The sequence below is a fragment of the Vipera ursinii genome, assembly GCF_947247035.1.
Source record: "Vipera ursinii genome assembly, chromosome: 2".
NCBI lineage: Eukaryota > Metazoa > Chordata > Lepidosauria > Squamata > Viperidae > Vipera > Vipera ursinii.
In genome coordinates this window covers 122,035,845-122,055,994 of record NC_139513.1, presented here as the reverse complement: position 1 = coordinate 122,055,994, position 20,150 = coordinate 122,035,845, and the positions used below count along the sequence as shown (strand labels likewise).

The window sequence follows — 20,150 nt, the reverse complement described above, 5'->3', positions numbered from 1 at the left end:
TGCCCCAATGAATTCAGTGAAATTAACTGCTATGTAAGCTTATAGTGAAAGGTCAGAGGATTGGCACCTCCCACAGTTAAATTGGTCAGCAGGTTATCTCTCTGAAAAAGAGATTAGACTATAAAAGTAGTTTTTGGACTACGTAAATAACAGCAATGTGCTTAGCACCACTGGAATATGTGGGTAATTCTATTGCTTTCCTCGAGCACCACGGAAATAGAAACAATCATAGAATCTGTCAAATCTAATACATATTCCAGGTCTTACATGATTTATGCTTCTTATTTTTCAACACTCAGAAAGTGGGATTGGCAGATAGCCACTGGAATTGCTACCAAATAAACCACAAGAAATAGGAACTAGGAAGAAGAACTAGAAATAAGAAGAGACTCTAAACAAAAAAAAATGAATGGAATCATGAAGCTGAAACAGCAACTCTGCAACAAACCTCCCCCCCCCCCCAGCATATTGGGTTAGGGACAATACTGTGGACATTGGGGAAAAATCAGAGATGCCCTGGCATTAAAACACTATTTTGAATTATTGAGTGAGATACGGAGGCCTCTTAATCCTAATACGATTAATTTTATTTATAAACCATTTAACAGTTTTAATCCCCCATTATTAAGGATAAGAAAGTTGAATGGCATAGTTTGGACTGGCCTCCCTGCACAGTGGTAGTCTAACTGAAGCAGGAAACAAGCAGTCCAGATGAGCTGACTAATGGGGAAAGCGGGTGCCATGTCACCTGGCTCCATCAGCTATTCCTTTGTGATCAAGGGTCACGGGTTGCCCAGCTATGAGGTATATTATTAGGAAATGCTGAAAAGCACCTGACTCTCATGTTAAACACCAGAGTTTACTTTGGCTCCCTGAAATATCCTTAGGCACTAGCTGATTGCACACTGAGCAGCAAACATTAACGCTTCGTACAATAGAGACTGCTTTACATTTCCATGCTACACTTTTATTGTTTGATGCTCCTTATTTATCTACATCAACACTAACAGTGATATTCCACGGAAAGTCATTAAACTCTCTCTGTGGACTGGCATCAGAACACTAGCATAGGTAAAGAGAAGATCATTCTTTGCTTATAGTTAACTGGCACAACAAAATTAAGAATAAAATAACCTCTTAGTTGGATCTGAGCAGAGAAGTGTTAAATCAGGTGTTGCTAGCCAGACATTCATGAGCAAACTGAGTGTAGCACTGCTCCCTGTTGAGTACCCCTGGCACCTGACATTCACAACTGCTCTAGTTATAAAATGGATGTATAAATATATAAAATTTAAGTATCCTGATTAACTATTGCCAACTCTACAATCATTCACGGTGAGTGCCAATGCTATAGGAGGTAGAGAGACGTCTTTCCCACCACCTAACTAAAAAGTTTCAGATACTTCCATTTCTTCCCATACTTAGTTATTTCCCTGTCCTTTCCCCCATACTTCATCTTTATCTCAAACATTCTATTTCCAGAACAGAAAATTCTATCAAAAATCCTAGGGGTGAAATTAAGTAGAGATGATGTAACAGATCTTTCATACCTTCTTCAGGACGAACTCCACCTCCTGGGACTGATATGCTGGGTTCACACATACCTGGAAAGGCAGCAATAGTAAAATCAGTCTGCTGTGAAGACTTATAAGTAAGATCCAAATTGCCAGTTCAGCAAATGAAAGGACCCCCTTCTGTTCATATGTGAAACAGATCAGGATCCAGCAAAAGCTCTCTGCTGGAGGAAATGCTGTACATGGATGGGGAAAAGAACTTTCCCAAGTCCAGCTTATCCCTACAGTTCATTTCTTGTACAGTACCACCCTGGGCAGTTCCCCAAACAGTCGCTAGGAAGAAGAGGAGATTGCAGGGGGAATTTAGAATAAATTGGTTTCCTCTGCCCTAATCCAGAGCAAGCAGAGCTCCTCGAAGTGTAGGTCTTTATGCAGCCCAGTATTAACAAAGGCAAAAGGTCAGACATCTTATGGTAATATTGGCTTTGGAGAATCATGAAGGTAAATTAGCAACATATATTCTGTGCATTTTAAAGTATTTTTCTTCTCATTTGGGAATCTTTTGCTTTTATCTATGTGTATTATTATTATTATTATTGCTCTAGTTCTGCTTTCCGTACTGGAAATGTCCCCTTAATATACCAACCAGGAGATGGAGGAGGAGGAGGACGAGATGATCCCGCACTGGGCAGATTATTGCACTTAATGATATCTGAGGTTCTTTCCAACCCTTACATTCTATGATCCTCTAAAGTAAATCCTCTGTAGTATCTGTTGTCATGTGGCCAGCAATATTGTGCAAATAGAATGTACTATACTCAAATGTGTGGTCTTCTTGCCAACGTATTTAGTTTCAGAATCTCTATCCTTTTCAGCTTAAAGCAATTGTCTTCTACAAAGCAAACATTCTTGCCAATTTTACCCCAAGGTTGGTGAAAGATATAACACATTTTTTAAAATAAAATCTGGGTACTTATGTTACTGAAGTACACAAGTAACACAAAATCATGTGTTTTTTCAATGCAATTAGTTATACACTTTTCTGCTTGACCATTTACTGATGTAAAGCAATCTGCCACAAGCATATTAAAATTCTGTTTTTGTTTTTTCCCCACAATGTTAATTAGCAAGAAAGAGGTTCAAAAACACAATACATGAAATTTGTTTTAGGATTTTTTCACACTGGGGCCTTCAGCTGCTAGTCACCAAGGTATGAATGGTTAGAAACAAAGCAGCTTAAGGAATCTTTTTCCAGACTTCAATTCCTTCCTTTTCTTTAGCCTGCTGTTCTACCAGGACCTCATTTACCATTGCCCACAATTGGTAGAGTACATTGCTGTTTTATCCTTTCTGGATTGGCTTAAAAAATAAGCAGAAGAAAACATTGCAGTTTTACTATATTTCTTATCACTTGGGTTGGGAGATGGGCATCCACAAGGAATGGGGAGGGGAGGTTGTCAAAAAATTCAAGATGGTATCCATGGCCATGTAATTAGAACTCTCCCTCTTCTTTTTGAGTTGCAAGCACACAAGTCCTGTAAAAACAGAAACAGGACTTTGACTGTCAGTTGCATCTGACATCTTGTTCATGACGCCATGGTGGAAAAGCTAGAAGTAGGAAATCATTTTAACCTTAAGGGGAGGGGGGGTGGAGAAATTATTCTATGGCTGTATCAGTAAGCTGCAAAAGTAAATAAATCATGGTCGTAGAGGGCAATAAGCAATAACCAGAGGAAAGGGGGTTCCTTGCCAAAGGGCACAATAAGCAGCAAGAGTGAAGGGATTTGCCTGGAATGAACTGGTGCATCAAGCCACCTGGACAGCATTGGCATCGACAAGCTATCAAAAGTCACAAAATGCTGACTTTTATTGCATAATAAAGATGGGTGGGGATTGCTTTCCTGCTGGGCTGGAGGTGAATAGATTTCCATTGTGTGTCCTACCCTTGAGAAATGATCATGGCCAATTGCCCTTTTTTGGAAGCAGTGTACATTGGTCAAAAAACACCTCTTCAGCTGATAGAATTCTACACCAGGAAGCTAGACTGTTTTCAGCTCTGTAGCAAGTGCATTGATCTCTAAATTTTATGCAAAATTATACCTGGTGCATGATGAACATTATTTAGATCCATATGGTCCCTTCTCTAGTATGACAGCCTTATGCGGAGTCCTTCCTTAACCTCCCACCCTACTCATCTGCTTACAAAAGAGATGAACTTACCAGAATGATTCCTGTCTGGGCTGTAGCGAATTGCATTAGGACCCATTCATAATTGTTAGGACCCCACATTCCTAACCGGTCACCCTTTTTCAATCCAAGGGCCAGAAGCCCAGTGGCAGCTTGCTCCACCTGCAATTTTCAAAAGAACAGGAGTCTCAGCAAATTAAATTCCAGAGGTAAGGAATAACAGAATATATGAAATGAATACTCTGTTTTACGCAAGAAAGATACTGAAGTAGCCATTCTCTTTAAAGAAGAGAAATTGGCAGTTTATCTTGCATTCATACTCCAAATTTGAAAATATCACTGAATGGAAATCTCCAGCATTCTTACATTCCTGAATCCAGAAAATGTTCTCGGTTCCACCTTTGGTTAGAAAACATGCAACCCAAGGAAGACAGATGTGACGAGGTCACACCCGGGCTTTTACCACAGTGTTTAGATTTCTGGTAGAATTAAGAATTAAGAACTGAGATATTAATTTGGGCATTTAATAGAAACAGTAAGAACTTTATTTTAACCAAGGTCTCATCAAGGTTTACTTCCACCTTCTGTTTTCAGTTCTAAACCTTGGTATTTTTGAGCAACCTAGAAATTTATGGATTTATTTATCTTTCACTTTAGCTACTGTTTGTTTTCCCCAAAGACTCTAAGTGGTTTACAGTATATACAAGGGAAAATAAAATTAAGCAATCAAAAACCATGCATGTCTGGAAGAGTGAAATAACCAAACATGCTCCATACCAGCAAAACTACAGAGTTTGCTCAGCATCCACTCTAACCCCAGGGCTGGGGGCAGAGCCATGTTTTTAACATTTTCTACTACAGCTGTAGGTGGGGATCATAGAGATCTCTGGGAGGATGCTATTCCAGAGGGCAGGTGCCACAATAGAAAAGGTGAGTGTTTCGGTCCTGACACATGACATTCTTTGACTGAAGGGACCTGCTGTATGTCCATTCTGCTGGATCGCAGTGGGGGTGGGGGGCAGAAAGGCCAGAACCTCTGTAACATTTTAAAATGTGTTTCTCTAACAGTGGGGACAGCTTTTCTAATCATTTTATTCTTTTATTTTTATTTTTTCATTCAACTTTAAAATGTAGCCAGTTCAACCTGTTTATTTACCCCCTTCTATCCTTTTTAAGGGACGCGGTGGCTCAGTGGGTTAGGACGCTGAGCTTGTCGATCAGATGGTCGGCAGTTTGGCAGGTTAAATTCCGAGTGCCACGTAATAGAGTGAGCGCCTGTTACTCATCCCAGCTTCTGCCAACCTAGCACTTCGAAAGCACGTAAAAATGCAAGTAGAAAAATAGGGACCACTACGGTGGGAAGGTAACAGCGTTCCATGCGCCTTTGGCGTCTAGTCATGCCGGCCACATGACCACAGAGACGTCCTCGGACAAGCGCTGGCTCTTCGGCTTTGAAACGGAGATGAGCACCGGCCCCTAGAGTTGGAAACAACTAGCACGCATGTGCGGGGGAACATTTACCTTTACCTTTTATTCTTTTTAATTATTTTATTTACATACAATATTTACTGAATAACAAATTACCAACACTGGCAGTACAGAATCTGTAACAGTTACCTACATCTTGCTTAAATTGAGAAAACGTTTTTCGGATCCCTTCAGTTAAGAATACCAAGGCTTCTCTTTCTGGATATCGGTCAGTGGTTTCCTCTAGGCACTGATCCACAGTTTTGGAAATAAGTGGAATATCTGAAGGCCCATTCACATAGCTTTTTTTGGTTACTGGTGTGGCAGGGGGCATATCAAGTGGTAGAGCACTGTAAAAGCAGCAAGAAAGAACTAGAAGTTACAAGCAGCAAAATCATTCACACTGAGAAGAAAACAAAAAATTATTGCAAGAGATCAATAGAACTATTGCAAACTAATCAATAAAAATAAGAAAAATTATATAAAGATATAACATGCCATTAATAATTTTAACTGTGATCCTATATCTGATTTTCCATTTGACATCTTTGTCTCCATCAGCAAGATCATTTGTAAATGGATATATCTCACAATTAAATGTCTATGAGCAGCTGTTTGTTCTGATTGACATTGTTTGTTCTTGTTCAGTTGGGTGGTGTCTGACTCTTGGCAACCCCATGGACTATGGTATCCCAGGGCCTTCTGTCCTCCACTGTCTCCAGGAGTTTGCCAAATTCAGGCCCACTCGGTCCATGACACTATCTAGCCATCTCATCCTCTGCCCTCCCCTTCTCCTTTTGTCTTCAATCCTTCCCAGCATCAGGATTTTTTTCCAATGAGTCCTCTCTTCTCATTTGGTGGCCAAAGTACTTGAACTTCAGCAACTGACCTTCCAAAGAATAGTCTGCATTGATTTCCTTTAGGAATTAATTTATTTAGTTATAAGCAATTCTAAGGTGTTTCATTTCTTAGTAAGTATTAAGTTTTTGTTGCTTTTGTAAGAGAGCCAAAGGTCTATTTATGGGGACACAGTGACAGCAGGATGGCTAAAGATTTTTCAAAGTGTGAGGCTAATTGTTCTAATTGCAAAAGAAAAAAAAAGGTAGGAAATTGCACTGCTGAATTTTAGCAGCAAATATTGGAGATGCTTTAGTTTGGCAAAATGGGGACATGGCCCCATGGTTTCTCACCTGATGTATTCAAAGAACTTTTTATTTGCAATGTTAAATATAAATCATAGTTCAGCCACAATATAGTCAGTTGAAAACTAGGGAGGCAAAATTTAATCCAATGTTAGGAAACCACATTTATCCTAAAGACAACCATATAAGGCAGGGGTAGGCAACCTTTGCTCTTTTATGACTCGTGGACTTCAACTCCCAGAATTCCTGAGCCAGGCTGGCTCAGGAATTCTGGGAGTTGAAGTCCACGAGTCATAAAAGAGCCAAGGTTGCCTACCCCTGGGGCAAACTTCCAGTTTATCTTTCTCAAAAAGAGAACATCATGCATGGTTTCCCATCTAATACCTTATTTATTTGTTTGTTTGCTAAATTCTTAAACAAACTGGCAACCCAAATTATTTGGAGGAAAAAATGAATCATATAACAATGTTGATAAATGAGAACACTGCATCACTAGGTTTTACTCAGGTAAAGTTCTGACAGTTAACATTGGTACTAGAATACTGTGATTCCTCCAGTCTTACTTTATCCTTAGTGTTTAGTTCGAATTGACGAGGACTCAGAGTGGTTAACACTGAACGAGTTTATTGAATACACAAAGTCAACTGTCAAATGTCAAATGTTGCAACCCTTTTATAGAGAAAGCGTTTGAACTGTAACCAATACAAACTGTCTGTTTTCCCGCTCCTTGGTAGTGGCGTCCAATGATTGCACCTTATTTTCCCGCTTTAAACCTTGCAAAGCTGCACAGTGTTTGCAATATCTTTTATGGCTTATTGCTAACTATTTACATACACAACACCCCTTACCCCCCAGTTGGTGTCATTTCTTTACAAAGTCCATTAGGTATTTTGGTGGCCTATGTATTCTAGAAGGGTATCTGTTACTTTGGCTGCTAGGGACCCTTTTTCCTGGTTGACTGCTTGGCTGCTGGTTACTATGCTGGTTACTACTAGACCTGGGCTCAGGGTTACTGGCTTCAGATGTACTGCCTTGTGTATTAGGTTGTGTTTGGGATTCAGTTGTCACTGGCCTACTTCGCAGGGGTATTTCCCAATCAATTGGACTGAATTGTTGTTGATGGGCATCTGGAAATATGTCATCTTGCCCCACCACTACACCACTTTCAGGCCTAATGTTATCTGTACTGTTTGCCCTAACTGAGCTTTGGTCCCCCTCAGCTGGCACACACCCACTAGATCTTTTCCTCAGCTGGTCTATGTGTCTTTTACAGACCCTATTCCCTTCCCCCTCAATGATGTATGATAAGGGACCTAAGATTTCAGTTACCACCCCAGGAATCCATTTATCCCCTTGGGCGTAGTTCCTGGCCCAAATCAAGTCCCCCACTTCAAATGTTCTGTTAGGAATGTCTAATTCAATGTTTGGTTGGAGTCGGTCGGGGTGTAGTCTGTCCAACTTGGTCAAGATTTTTCTTCCCCACCTCATTTCAGCTGGACTTTTCCCTGTAGCCGAACAAGGGGTTGTGTGTTGAGCCAACAAGAACTCAGCTAGTCTCTGATGCCAGTCACCTCGAATGATTCTTTTAAGCGCGTCCTTCGTGGTCCTCACGTTCCTTTCAGCCAATCCGTTGGTGGAGGGGTGGAAGGGTGCAGAAGTCTTATGCTTAATCGAGTTGGCCTTGAGGAAATCCTGAAATTCAATAGATGTGAATTGTGGCCCGTTATCAGACACTATTAAATCCGGCAACCCATGAGTGGCAAAGAGGCCCCTTAATGCCTGTATTGTTCTGCCTGCCGTTACTGAACTGACCGGTACTACTTCTAGCCATCTAGAGTAGCTGTCGACCACTACAAGGAACGTTAACCCCTGGAAAGGTCCAGCGAAGTCAATATGAATCCTGGACCAAGGATTCCTAGCTAGCTCCCATTTATGTGTGCGGATGTGTTGTTGTTCAGGCCTGGAACGTTGGCACAGATGGCAATTGGCAACGCATTCCTCAATGTCTTGGTCCAATCCTGGCCACCACAAGTGACTCCTAGCTAAGGCCTTCATCCTTACTATTCCAGGGTGTCCCTCATGCAATTCAAATAGAATAGCTGATTTGTGGATTCCTGGGATTACTACACGAGTTCCCCAAAGTAAGCAACCCATATGAACTGATAGTTCATCCTTCCTTCGGAAAAATGGACTGTATTTTACGTCTGGGTTGGCGTTGGGCCAACCGCTCATGACCCAGGCCATTACTCTCCTTAAGATGGGGTCCTTATTGGTTGCCTCAGCTATGTCTTTAGCAGTTAGGGGCAGATCAGGAATATCTTGTAGGGACATTACTTGTCCCACTGGGGCAGGGTCCTCCTCTGTTGTGCTAAGGGGCAGTCTGCTAAGAGCGTCTGCATGACCCATGTCTTTACCTGGTCGGTATTGGAGGGAAAATGAATATGCTGAGAGGAAAATGGACCATCTCAGCATCCTGGGAGACATAATTTGGGGAGTCTGTTTATCTGTGGTAAACAGTCCCAGCAGGGGTTTGTGGTCTGTCAGAATTGTAAAGTTCCTGCCATACAGGTAGTCGTGGAACTTTTTAACTCCTGCCACTATGGCTAAAGCTTCCCGGTCAATTTGAGCATAGTTCCGCTCTGCCTTGGTTAGTGTGCGGGAGTAGTAAGCAATGGGTCTTTGCATTCCCTGGGTGTCTAAATGGCTGATTACTGCCCCAACGCCATAAGGCGAAGCATCGCACGCCAGGTAGATTGGTCTATTTTCTATAAAGTGGGTTACAGTTGAGCTACTGGAAAGGATATCTTTTAAGGTCTGGAAACTCACTTTGTGCTTGTCTTGCCAATGCCAAGGGGTCTTCTTATCTAAAAGCCTGTGCAGTGGTTCTGCAATGGCAGCCTTATGTGGCACAAAAGTGTGATAAAAATTTACCAAGCCTAGGAAGGCCTGTAGCTCAGCCTTGTTCCTTGGTTCAGGAGCCCCTTTTATTGCTTTAATTTTTTCAGGGGTAGGGTGGACTCCGCTTTTGTCAATCCTGAACCCCAAAAAATCAGTGGATTTAACCCCTATGCTACATTTTTCCTTTTTTAATTTTAATCCAGCCTTTCTAAATCTACCCAGTACCTGTTCCAGCCGCTCTACTAACATTCCTTCATCTTTTCCAGCTATTAGGACATCATCAAAGTAAGGGCATACTCCAGGTATGCCCTTTAAGGTCCTCTCCATCACTTCTTGGAAGATGCCTGGAGCAGCTGCAATCCCAAATTGCAGTCTGTGGACTCGGAACGCCCCCTTGTGGGTAACAATTGTTTGCGCCTCTGCAGCCTCTTTGGAAACAGTCAACTGTAAGTACGCATGCGCCAAGTCGAGCTTGGCGAAGATGGCGGCGTCCTGGATCGTGGCGAGGACCTGCTTCACCGTCGGGACCGGGTAAGCATGCTTTTTCATTCCAATGTTGAGGGTCGCTTTATAGTCGGCGCAGATCCTCACATCCCCATTGGGTTTGAGGGGTGTGACGATCGGCGTCTCCCATAAACCGCCCTCAACGGGTTCTAAAACTCCGAGGCCTACAAGCCGGTCGAGCTCGGCCTCGATTTTTTCTTTTAAGGCAAAAGGTACCCTCCGGGCCTTTAGCCTGATTGGATTTACTGAGGGGTCTAGGTTAAAATTAATGGGGGGCCCTTTGTACTTGCCTAGAGATCCATCGAATACGTCTGCAAATTCTTTGCAGACGGATTCGAGGGTCTTATTTCTAATCACAGAATTTATTCCCCCTATCCAAATTCCCAGGGCAGGAAACCAATTAAGCCCTATTAAGCTAGTCCTATTCCCCTCCGTAACTACCACATCTAAGACCCCCTTAAATCCCTTAAAATTAACTCTAAGGCTGGTCTTTCCCTTTACGATTATTGGACTTTTTTGGAAGTCCATTAATTGAATATTTGTTGGGCTAAGTGGAATTCTTTTTCCACTTAGTTGTTCAATTTTTTCCAGGGTTTCAGTGGAAATTATCGACACTGAAGCCCCAGAGTCGATTTCCATTCTGCAAGGAACCCCTTGCAGAAGGACTGTGATTTTTAATTTTCCGTCCGGAAAATTGTGCCCCCTTCCCTGCCTTTTCCGATTGACTCGGGCCACCTCCCCTGGGTTTGAAAATTTCGCCCGGGATCTAGGGGTCTCCTTGCCACTAGCATTGGGGGTTACCTTACCCTCTGGCCACACATCGACTTCATTCAGACGGGAGTCCCGGACGCGGTTTCTGCAGATGGCCTGGATGTGGCCGGTCTTGCCACAAGCCCTGCACTTGGCGGTGCGGAATCGGCAGGAAGCGCGGGGATGGTTGCCGCCACAGCTGCCGCATCGGTTCTGGGTGTCGTTGTCGCGCGGTCTGGTTGCGGTGTCCCGCCACGGTCGTTGTGCCCCGGTCGGTGGTCTCTGCGGTGTTGCGGGTTGTCGCCGGCGGCCGGGTTCGGGCCCTTCGCTTCTAAGTTGTCTGGGTGCCATCTTCCCAAATCGCCTGGAGACTTCGGCGATCTCTTCCTCCCACTGCTGATCCACCTCCCCGCAGTCCGCATAGCCCTCTTGGTTAATTTCAGGTGCTGTCGCCATGCTACTGCGGGGGGGGTCGCGATACCCGGTAGACTCATACGTTAGGAGTTCGTCGAGCACTTCCTGTAAATCGCCAGTAGGTTTGGCGATTATTCTGTTTTGTAATTGTTCATCGCGTAAGCCTAGCACAACTCTGTCCCGAATCCTAATTTCTAAATTATCGTATTTGCAACGAACTGCGGCTTCCCTAACGGCAGCGACGAATTTCTGTATGGACTCCCCCGGTCTCTGATTTCTCTTCTCGAAGATGCGCCGCCAAAAAAGTTCGGACCTTCGGGGAGTAAAGTGCACCTTTAGTTTTGCAAGGAGGTCGGCATAGGGCACGCTGGAGACTGGTTGTGGCTGGCACAGCCCGACAGCGACTCTGTAGACCGGTGTGCCGCAAATTGTCAAAAGTGCCGCCGCTTTTTTTCGGTCGTCGGTGATTCCGTTCACTAACAGGAATCCTTCGACCTGACCAATATATTCTTCCCAATCTTCGGGGAAGTTAGGGTCAAATTCCTTCAATGACCCGATTTGCGCCATTCGGAGAATTTTTTTCCTATTCTGCCGCGGCCGCTCGGTTGACTGTGACTCGCTCAGACTTTGCCGCCTTCACGACAATTCTTCCTAATCTCTGGTCTTCTGTCAATCCCACCTTCGTCGCCAGTTGTTTAGTTCGAATTGACGAGGACTCAGAGTGGTTAACACTGAACGAGTTTATTGAATACACAAAGTCAACTGTCAAATGTCAAATGTTGCAACCCTTTTATAGAGAAAGCGTTTGAACTGTAACCAATACAAACTGTCTGTTTTCCCGCTCCTTGGTAGTGGCGTCCAATGATTGCACCTTATTTTCCCGCTTTAAACCTTGCAAAGCTGCACAGTGTTTGCAATATCTTTTATGGCTTATTGCTAACTATTTACATACACAACACTTAGCTTGTTATTTAAACAGCTTTATTCCAATCAAGAAAAATCAAGTCAAGGTTTTTCCTGTTTAAATTGACACAGAACTATAGGTATAAATTTTATCACATTTCCTTTTTCCTTTTGGTGAAGCATTGCAAGTTGATGAGTTGTTTCTAGATTCATATAAAATATATGCCACTGAATTTTCATCAGCTATTTAGGATCCTCAAAATATTCTCCCACCAAAGGGGATAATGTGATTTGTTAGCCAGCCAGGAGAGCTTACCACAATTCCAGCAAGTCACAGTAGCAATACTAGAGAAAAAAGGTTCTTGATTTTGACCTACTATGTATTCTTACAGTACATAGTTTACAAGCAAGACCATTCAAAAGAGATAGCTTAAACCAGTGTTTCTCAACCTTGGGAATTCTAAAATCTATGACTTCAATTCCCAGAATACCTCAGCAAGAAAGGCTAGCTGAAGAATTTGGGGAGTTGAAGTTTACACACCTTCCAAGGTTGATATACACTTGCTTAGAAGTTACCAGTGAAAAATCCATTCTAATAGGTGTTTGTGATAAGAAGAAAAGTATAAGACAGTGGGAAAGCAAATATGGAAAACTCCATCAGTGAAACATGACAATTGCATAATAAAACTCTCATCAGACTGTAGGTGCAGCAGGTGACAGTAATTGTTCTCCTACTTGAGTCTCATGAAATATGCTCAATTTAAATGTGCTAAAGGGGAATCTGTGAAGTAACTAAAATGAATGGATACTGCTGTAAGCATCAACAGCAAATGAAGGTAAGGTTTTTACAAGTTATGTAAGTGAAAGCCTTTAATTATGGCATGCCTGTGGGGCCTAAAATTATATTAGTTCAATACACTATTGTGACATAGAAATCTGCTAGTAGAATATCATAAAAACATTTCTTCTCTGCCTCTGTCTCATGTGACACAACAATTATCTCACATTCTTTGTGTGTGGGACACTACACAAAGTATTAGTTCAGAAAAGGATCAAATAACAGTACTAAACAAAATGCACATTGTATATTCACTAAATACCAAAATTAGAGAATAGAGGTATTAGGAATGGGTAATAAAATATCCCAGAATCTGGAATTTATTACAGTACTATACACTACTGTACAGCACTGTATAGTTTCATAATTGTTTGTTTTGTAATAGATTTACAGATTCAGTCAGATATAAGCCTCTTCTTTCTTTAAGTCTTTTTGTCAAAGTTTCCACAACATTTCTGTTCTAAATTCATGGCCAAATGTTGAGGAAAAGCCACATTCTAGTAAGTAATTGTAGTAGTTAATTCAATATTACAAAACAAGTGATGGAAATTGCAAATAGATATCTGAAAATTTAATGTTAATTTTTTCACATATTTTTAGAAAAAAGATGTTTAATACTTTATGCATAATTAAATAGAAAACTGAAGATTCCCCAATCTAATTTCATATATGATGAACAGAAACATTGCAAAGTAAAAAACTGTCTACTTCTAGCAGTGAAATTAGACATTGGTTAACAATGGAAATATGCAGACTATATATCATGTGGACACATGATATGATATGATTTAATCTATAGCCTTGCTTACAATCTGTTGTAGGGCACAGCAAAATAATCCATTATTATTTGACAAGGAATGGTGGCATTTCATTACTGCTATAAGAGATAAGGATTTTGGCAACATATTTCAGTAAGGCATTTGACAAGGTAGACCACAACCTACTCCTTGGTAAGCTAGGAAAAGGTGGAATAGACAACATCACCGCCAGATGGATCTGTAACTGGCTAACAAACCATACTCAACGAGTATTCCTCAATGGCACTACATCCACATGGAGAGAAATAAGCAGCGAGGTACCACAAGGTTCTGTCTTGGGCCCAGTACTCTTCAATATCTTCATAAATGACTTAGATGAGGGAATTGAAAGGGAACTCATCAAATTTGTAGATGACACCAAACTGACAGGAGTAGCCAACACCCTAGAAGACAAACTCAGGATCCAAAAAGATCTTGACAAACTTGAAGAATGGGCTCTATCCACAAAGTGAGTTTCAATGTGGAAAAAAGCAAAGTCTTACACTTAGGCAGGAAAAACTAAAGGTACAAATACAGATTGGGTGAGATCTGGCTTAAAAACAGAGGGACCTTGGAGTCCTAGTGGACGATCACTTGACTATGAGCCAGCAGTATGCAGCAGCAACCAAAAAAGCTAATACAATCCTGGGCTGTATAAACAGAGGCATAGAATCAAGATCGTGTGAAGTATTAGTACCGCTTTATATAAAACCCTAGTAAGACCACAACTGAAATAGTGGAGCCAATTTTGGTCACCATATCACAAAAAGGATGTTGAGAGTTTGAAAAAAAAATCAGAAAAGAGCAACTAAGATGATGAAAGGCCTGGAGACTAAGAACGGCTACGGGATTAATAAAATTTAGATTTGGCTAGTCTAAAGAAAAGAAGAAATAGGGGAGACATTATAGCAGTATACCAGTATCTGAGGGGCTGCCAAAAGGCAGAGGGGCCAGGTTGTTCATCAAAGCACCAGAGGGAAGGATGAGAAACAATGGTTGGAAACTGATCAAAGAGAGAAGCAACCTGGAATTAAGGAGAAACTTCCTGACAGTGAGGACAATCAACCAGTGGAACAGCTTACTCCCAGAAATCATGGGTGCTCCATCACTGGAGATTTTCAAGAAGAAACTACTAGACATTCACCTGTCTGAGACGGTATAGGTTCTCCTGCTTGAGCAGGGGGCTGGACTAGGATGCCACCAAGGTCCCTTCCAGCTTCTATTCTATTCCATTCCATTCCATTGTACAAAAAATTATGGACACTTCAAAATTACTTTTTTTCAGCACCATATAATTTTTTAAAATGTACTTAACAAATAAAATAAAAAGAAATTAAAAAACGCATACATACATATTTCCTTGGATTAATAGACATTGTATACCTGCTACAACTATGTTACATAATCTTCTGGCGTGTCTGTACATTCCACCTCTCCCTCCCCCCTCAATTTTGTATCTTGGAAAACAGAAGAAACGTAAGGAAAAAAGCATTTTGTGCCTGTCTCTATATAAGTGTGATGCTTGTTAACCATTTATTTATTTAAAACATTTATATACCTATTCATCTAATACCAAACTGTGAACAGCTCCCAGGATGGGACAACTAATACAATGTTTTGCAATCCCGCAAAACATGATAGAACAAGAAATTAAGATGGAACATGACACCCCTACTGAATTGGGAAAGAATCCAGCAAGGAAAGGCAATGCCACTCCCTCCAGTAGATTATAGCACAGCAAAAGAATTAAATATTTTAGCAAAGCATTTCTCAGAGACCTGGACCAGCCTGGGCTCAGAAGCCCAAAGAAAGTAATATAAAATTTTGCCTGGCTTATTTTGCTCCCTCCCTGTGTATTGGTTTTATATTTTTGGTTTGCAATGACTGAAAACAGCTCAGGCAGTGAAGAAGGCTGCTTTACTGCACTCTCCACTTAAGACTCAACAACATGACGGAAGATTTTATGTCCTTCTTGGCACAAACAACAAATGTAATATCGTAGCATAACTTTGGCAGGTTCAGTATATTATCCTTCTTGGAAAAAAGGGGCTTCTCAATTTCTGTCTTGGTGAAACTCACATCCTTTGAAAAAGTGATTAGTGGGTTAAGATGTAAAAGGCTGAATACTACTTAAATAATTGAAGTATTCATCTAGTGAGAGATTGCCCATCTATCAATTAACTGTGGTCAAAAATTAAAGAGGTAAATAAAATATTAAGCAGCATTGTTTATTTTCATTGGTTGCTGGGATCATCTATACAATGATCTAATCTTATTGAAGATCTTGCCAGTCAGACTTCCCACCCCTCTTCTCTCCCTATGAAATCAGAAATCTCCCCCTAGTGGCAGAACAATCTACTGCACTTGCACTGAAGAGAATGAACCTGCCTGGTTCGATCAACCTCAGTGAAGAGAGGAAATGTACAATGAAGCTTTCTAGATTCTGCTTAAAAATATTATATTTATTTCTTTTTCCTAGATGTAATAATATTTTGAATACTTGACTTTTAGATTATTATAATAAATTAATCTACTTGTTGGGAATAAGTGCCACTATAAACTTGGGAATTTAGCTGAATTCTTTGGTCTAAATCAGGGATCTGCAACCTTGACCACTTTAAGACTTGTGGACTTCAGCTCCCAGAATTCCTCAACAAGCTATGCTGGCTGAGGAATTCTGGGAGCTGAAGTCCACAAGTCTTAAAGTGGTCAAGGTTGCAGACCCCTGGTCTAAATAAAACTTTCAGAAACATCTTCCATAGGCTATAAACTTCTATTAAGGATTCATTTTATGAAGTTTGTAAATTCTATTTTGTGGTGCCTATAATATTAAAAGAATTAGGTATCCCTAATGCGCTGTTGAATATATATATATCCTTAATAAGACTAAAAATACAAATCCTGGGTGTGTGCATGTTAGAAGAATCGAGCACCAGGATAGAAAAATAAACAAACTGTTTAATATGCAAAACACTTAGCTTTCATCGGCCAAACTGCTGACATCGTCAGAGCAAGAATAGGAGATCTGGGAGTTTGCCTATATAGCCAGCTGCTTTTGCACCTTGCTCATTGAGCAGCTCACCGGTCTATTGACTTCAAACGGCCACAGCACAGCGTTTCTAAATGTCCCACATTTCTTCGCGTGCTTGCAGGATCAAAAGTTGTTTTCTTATTCATGGTCGCTCCCCTGGTGAGCGTATACACATCAGGGAGCTGATTGCCCAGCTGCAGTTGTTTTGTAGCTCATCCCCCTCTTCTTTAGTCGAACCTGAGCCTCCGTCTCAAGACCTAAAACCGGGCATGTTGTGGATTCGTCCTTCCTGGGGATCATTGTTGTGGCCACGCCCTCCAAATTGGGATCTAATACAGGGCATGTCCCAAAGTCTGACACAGGGCACATTGAAGATTCATCCTTCCCGGGGATCGCTGTTGTTCTGCCTGTAGCAGCGTTGTTCAGGTCCTGCAAGGAGCAGGTTCGTTGTGCCTGTCGTAAGTCATAGCATTGTTCCTTCCATCACCTGAGCATCTGGTAAGCAGGTAAAAGGCCAATATGACGGTTAATGGAGTTTTCGTTGGATAGCCAGGCCTCCTTGAGCAACCAGACACTCTTGGTGTTATCCCGGGCTATGGCCTCAGCATTGGCAAAATCAAACATATGCATTAACCTGGCACGCAGGGTTTGGTCTGGTCTATAGGTGACATTGATATTGTAAGGGGCTAACAACCACTCAGTAGCCTCGGACACTCCATTAATATACAAAAGTGTCGTCCATGTAGTCAGCATTGCTGATATGTTATCTGGTCGGCTACTTTGAGATTTGTGTGTCCTGCTGTATCTCCTAACAAACTCAGCAGGGTAGCCATTAAGCCTGCATATATGGTATAGATATTTCCTCTCCTCGACTTTGGCCCTAACCATATACCAGTGCGAGCTGACCCGTCCAAACAATGTCCAAATGCAACTGATTTTGTATGCCACGGGATGGTTACTCCTATAATGCAGGTTTCTGTCCATGTGGGTTGGTTTGTGGTAAATGGTCGTATGGAGAGTGCCATTAGATTGATGGCTGACTAGTACATCCAAAAAGCCAAGAGAGCCATTGGCTTCCTCCTCAGCGGTGAAACGGATGTCCGGATAGACTGAGTTCAGCTCGTCCATAAAATTGGCACTATCCTGTTTTTTAATAACCACAAACATGTCATCCACGTATCTAACCCAGAGCTTTGGGCGATACTTGGTCATAACTACAATTTCTAACTGTTGCAGGACCGCCTCCGCAATGACACTCGAAATGGGAGAACCCATTGGTGTCCCTTTGATCTGTTTGTAAATAACACCCTGGAAAGTAAAATACATTTTTAGACACAGGGTCTAAAATATATATAGTTAGCTTTCAGATGTATAATCCTCAGCTTACAACTACAATTGGGACCAGAATTTTACGACATTTTTGAGTAAATCAGTGCAGTTGTTGAGTGAATTATGCAGTCGTTACACAAATGCAGCTTCCCCTGTGCAGCTAGGTAGGTCACAAAAGGCAATCACATGATCGTGGAAGACTGCAACCATTATAATCAGTGTCAGTGCCAAGTGCCCAAATTTTTATCAGATAATGGTGGGGATACTGCGATGGTGATAAGAGCAAGGACTGGTTGTAAGTCGCTTTTTAAAGTGCTGTTGTAACTTCAAACCCTTGGCAAATGAATGTTTGAAAGTTAAGGACCACCTATAAAAAGAAAATCTGGAAACATTCATTTACAAATCTTGAAATGTCTATTGTGCCTGAATTTTCAAAAAGCCAGTTCAATTATTGCTTCCTCTCCGATCCACTAGACTAGGTAGTGTGTACAGTTTTGTCTCCTGGTCTATTAGATATTGATTCTGTTCTGTTTGGTCCACCCATGGCATTCTTGACCCTTCCTGAATAAAGAAATTTGTTGTTAAATACAGTAGAATCTTCTGCTTTCTAATCTCAGGGCAGACTCAGGAAACAACAAGCTCATAAAATAAATTGATGAGTACTCTTACCCCACTGAAGGGACATATACAGTAGCATAGTTTCTTTCCATTTCACAGAACCAGCTCTTCCTGCTTAAGATGCCAACTAAGCAATTTTCAAAGGTTGCCAAATGTAAAAAGACATTTAGTATCCCTTCAATATTAGGCCCAAAGCAGATACTGTAAAGTTGATACTTACTTTTTTCCCCAGTTTTCAAAGGGACCTTGATTGCAAGGAGCAACTAGGAACTGGCAGTACTTTGATTTGGCACGGAGACAGAATTTTTAAACTGAGGAGACCCAAGGAAATTTGTATGTGGGAGATGATGAAAACATGGATGAGAAAGGAAACTGTTCTTTCTAAAGAAATGTGCATTTCACTAAATGTTCTCCTATTATTCTTAATTTCTCAACTGCATGGAAATCAACAGGTATTTTCAAGAGAAACTAAAAGCTGCAGTTTTAAAGATGTGCTGAAAAAAGATTTTTAATAGATGCAAAAAGCTGGACTGACTGGTATTGTTTCCTAAAGGTACAGTATAACATCCTTCTTTTGCAATAAAGCTGCTTCCAGATAATAATTTATTGAGTAAATTGCCATAACTTGCATGTGATGTTTTCTAGATAGTATATAAAGGTAAAGGTTCCCCCGCACATGCGTGCTAGTCGTTTCCGACTCTAGGGGCCGGTGCTCATCTCCGTTTCAAAGCCGAAGAGCCAGCGCTTGTCCGAGGACATCTCTGTGGTCATGTGGCCGGCATGACTAGACGCCAAAGGCGCACGGAACGCTTTTACCTTCCCACCGTAGTGGTCCCTATTTTTCTACTTGCATTTTTTACGTGCTTTCGAACTGCTAGGTTGGCAGAAGCTGGGACAAGTAACAGGCGCTCACTCTGGTACGCGGCACTCGGGATTCGACCCGCCAAACTGCTGACCTTCTGATCGACAAGCTCAGCGTCCTAACCCACTGAGCCACCGCGTCCCTCACAGATAGTATATACGTACATTCAAATAGCTCTATGTGTAATTTGCAATAGGGTGTTTATTATATGGGAAATTAAACTCTTTGGAAATGGAACAGCAACTTGTAACAAAACTACCTGAGGTTGGCTTTGATAAAACATTACATAAACTTTGTAGTGGGTTTTTGTTACTCATGTATTACTTCTCTATCATTTATTACTTCCAGCCATGGTGGTGCAGTGATTAGAATGTAGTATTGCAGGCTAACTCTGCTGTCTGTCAGCGGTTTGATCCTAACCGGCTCAAGGTTGACTTAGCCTTCCATCTTTCTGAGGTTGGTAAAATGAGGCCCCAGATTGTTGGGGACAATTTGCTGACTCTGTAAACTGCTTAGAGAGGGTTGTAAAGAATTATGAAGCAGTATATAAGTCTAAGTGTTATTGCTATTTGCTTTTAAACAGCACTAAAATAAGATGGTAGAGGACAGGAAGGCCTGGAGGAACGTTGTCCATGGGGTCGCGATGGGTTGGACATGACTTCGCAACTAACAACAAAAATATTTTCCCTGCTTTTTTGAAGAAATATATTACAATAATAGCAAACCACTATATATGTTAAAAATTATTATACCACTAAGCTCACATAATAGAATATATATCAGTGTAAATTCCATTAGCTATCTACTAGTCAAACTATAGAGGGACGCGGTGGCTCAGTGGGTTAGGACGCTGAGCTTGTCGATCAGAAGGTCAGCAGTTTGGCGGGTCGAATCCC

General features: G+C 41.5%; 1 protein-coding gene across 4 annotated transcripts in view; it reads right to left on the bottom strand.

Moving 5' to 3' along the window:
* ACSF2 (acyl-CoA synthetase family member 2) overlaps nucleotides 1-20,150 on the bottom strand; it is a 71,357-nt gene that overhangs the window by 47,381 nt on the left and 3,826 nt on the right. For all 4 annotated transcript variants that reach the window (XM_083353134.1, XM_083353136.1, XM_083353135.1 and 1 more), the window contains exons 2-4: nucleotides 5,323-5,518; nucleotides 3,735-3,863; nucleotides 1,551-1,604 (exon numbers count right to left, since the gene is read on the bottom strand). In XM_083353134.1, coding sequence (XP_083209260.1) covers nucleotides 1,551-1,604; nucleotides 3,735-3,863; nucleotides 5,323-5,518 — 379 coding nt within the window. The remainder of the gene's footprint in view (nucleotides 1-1,550; nucleotides 1,605-3,734; nucleotides 3,864-5,322; nucleotides 5,519-20,150) is intronic.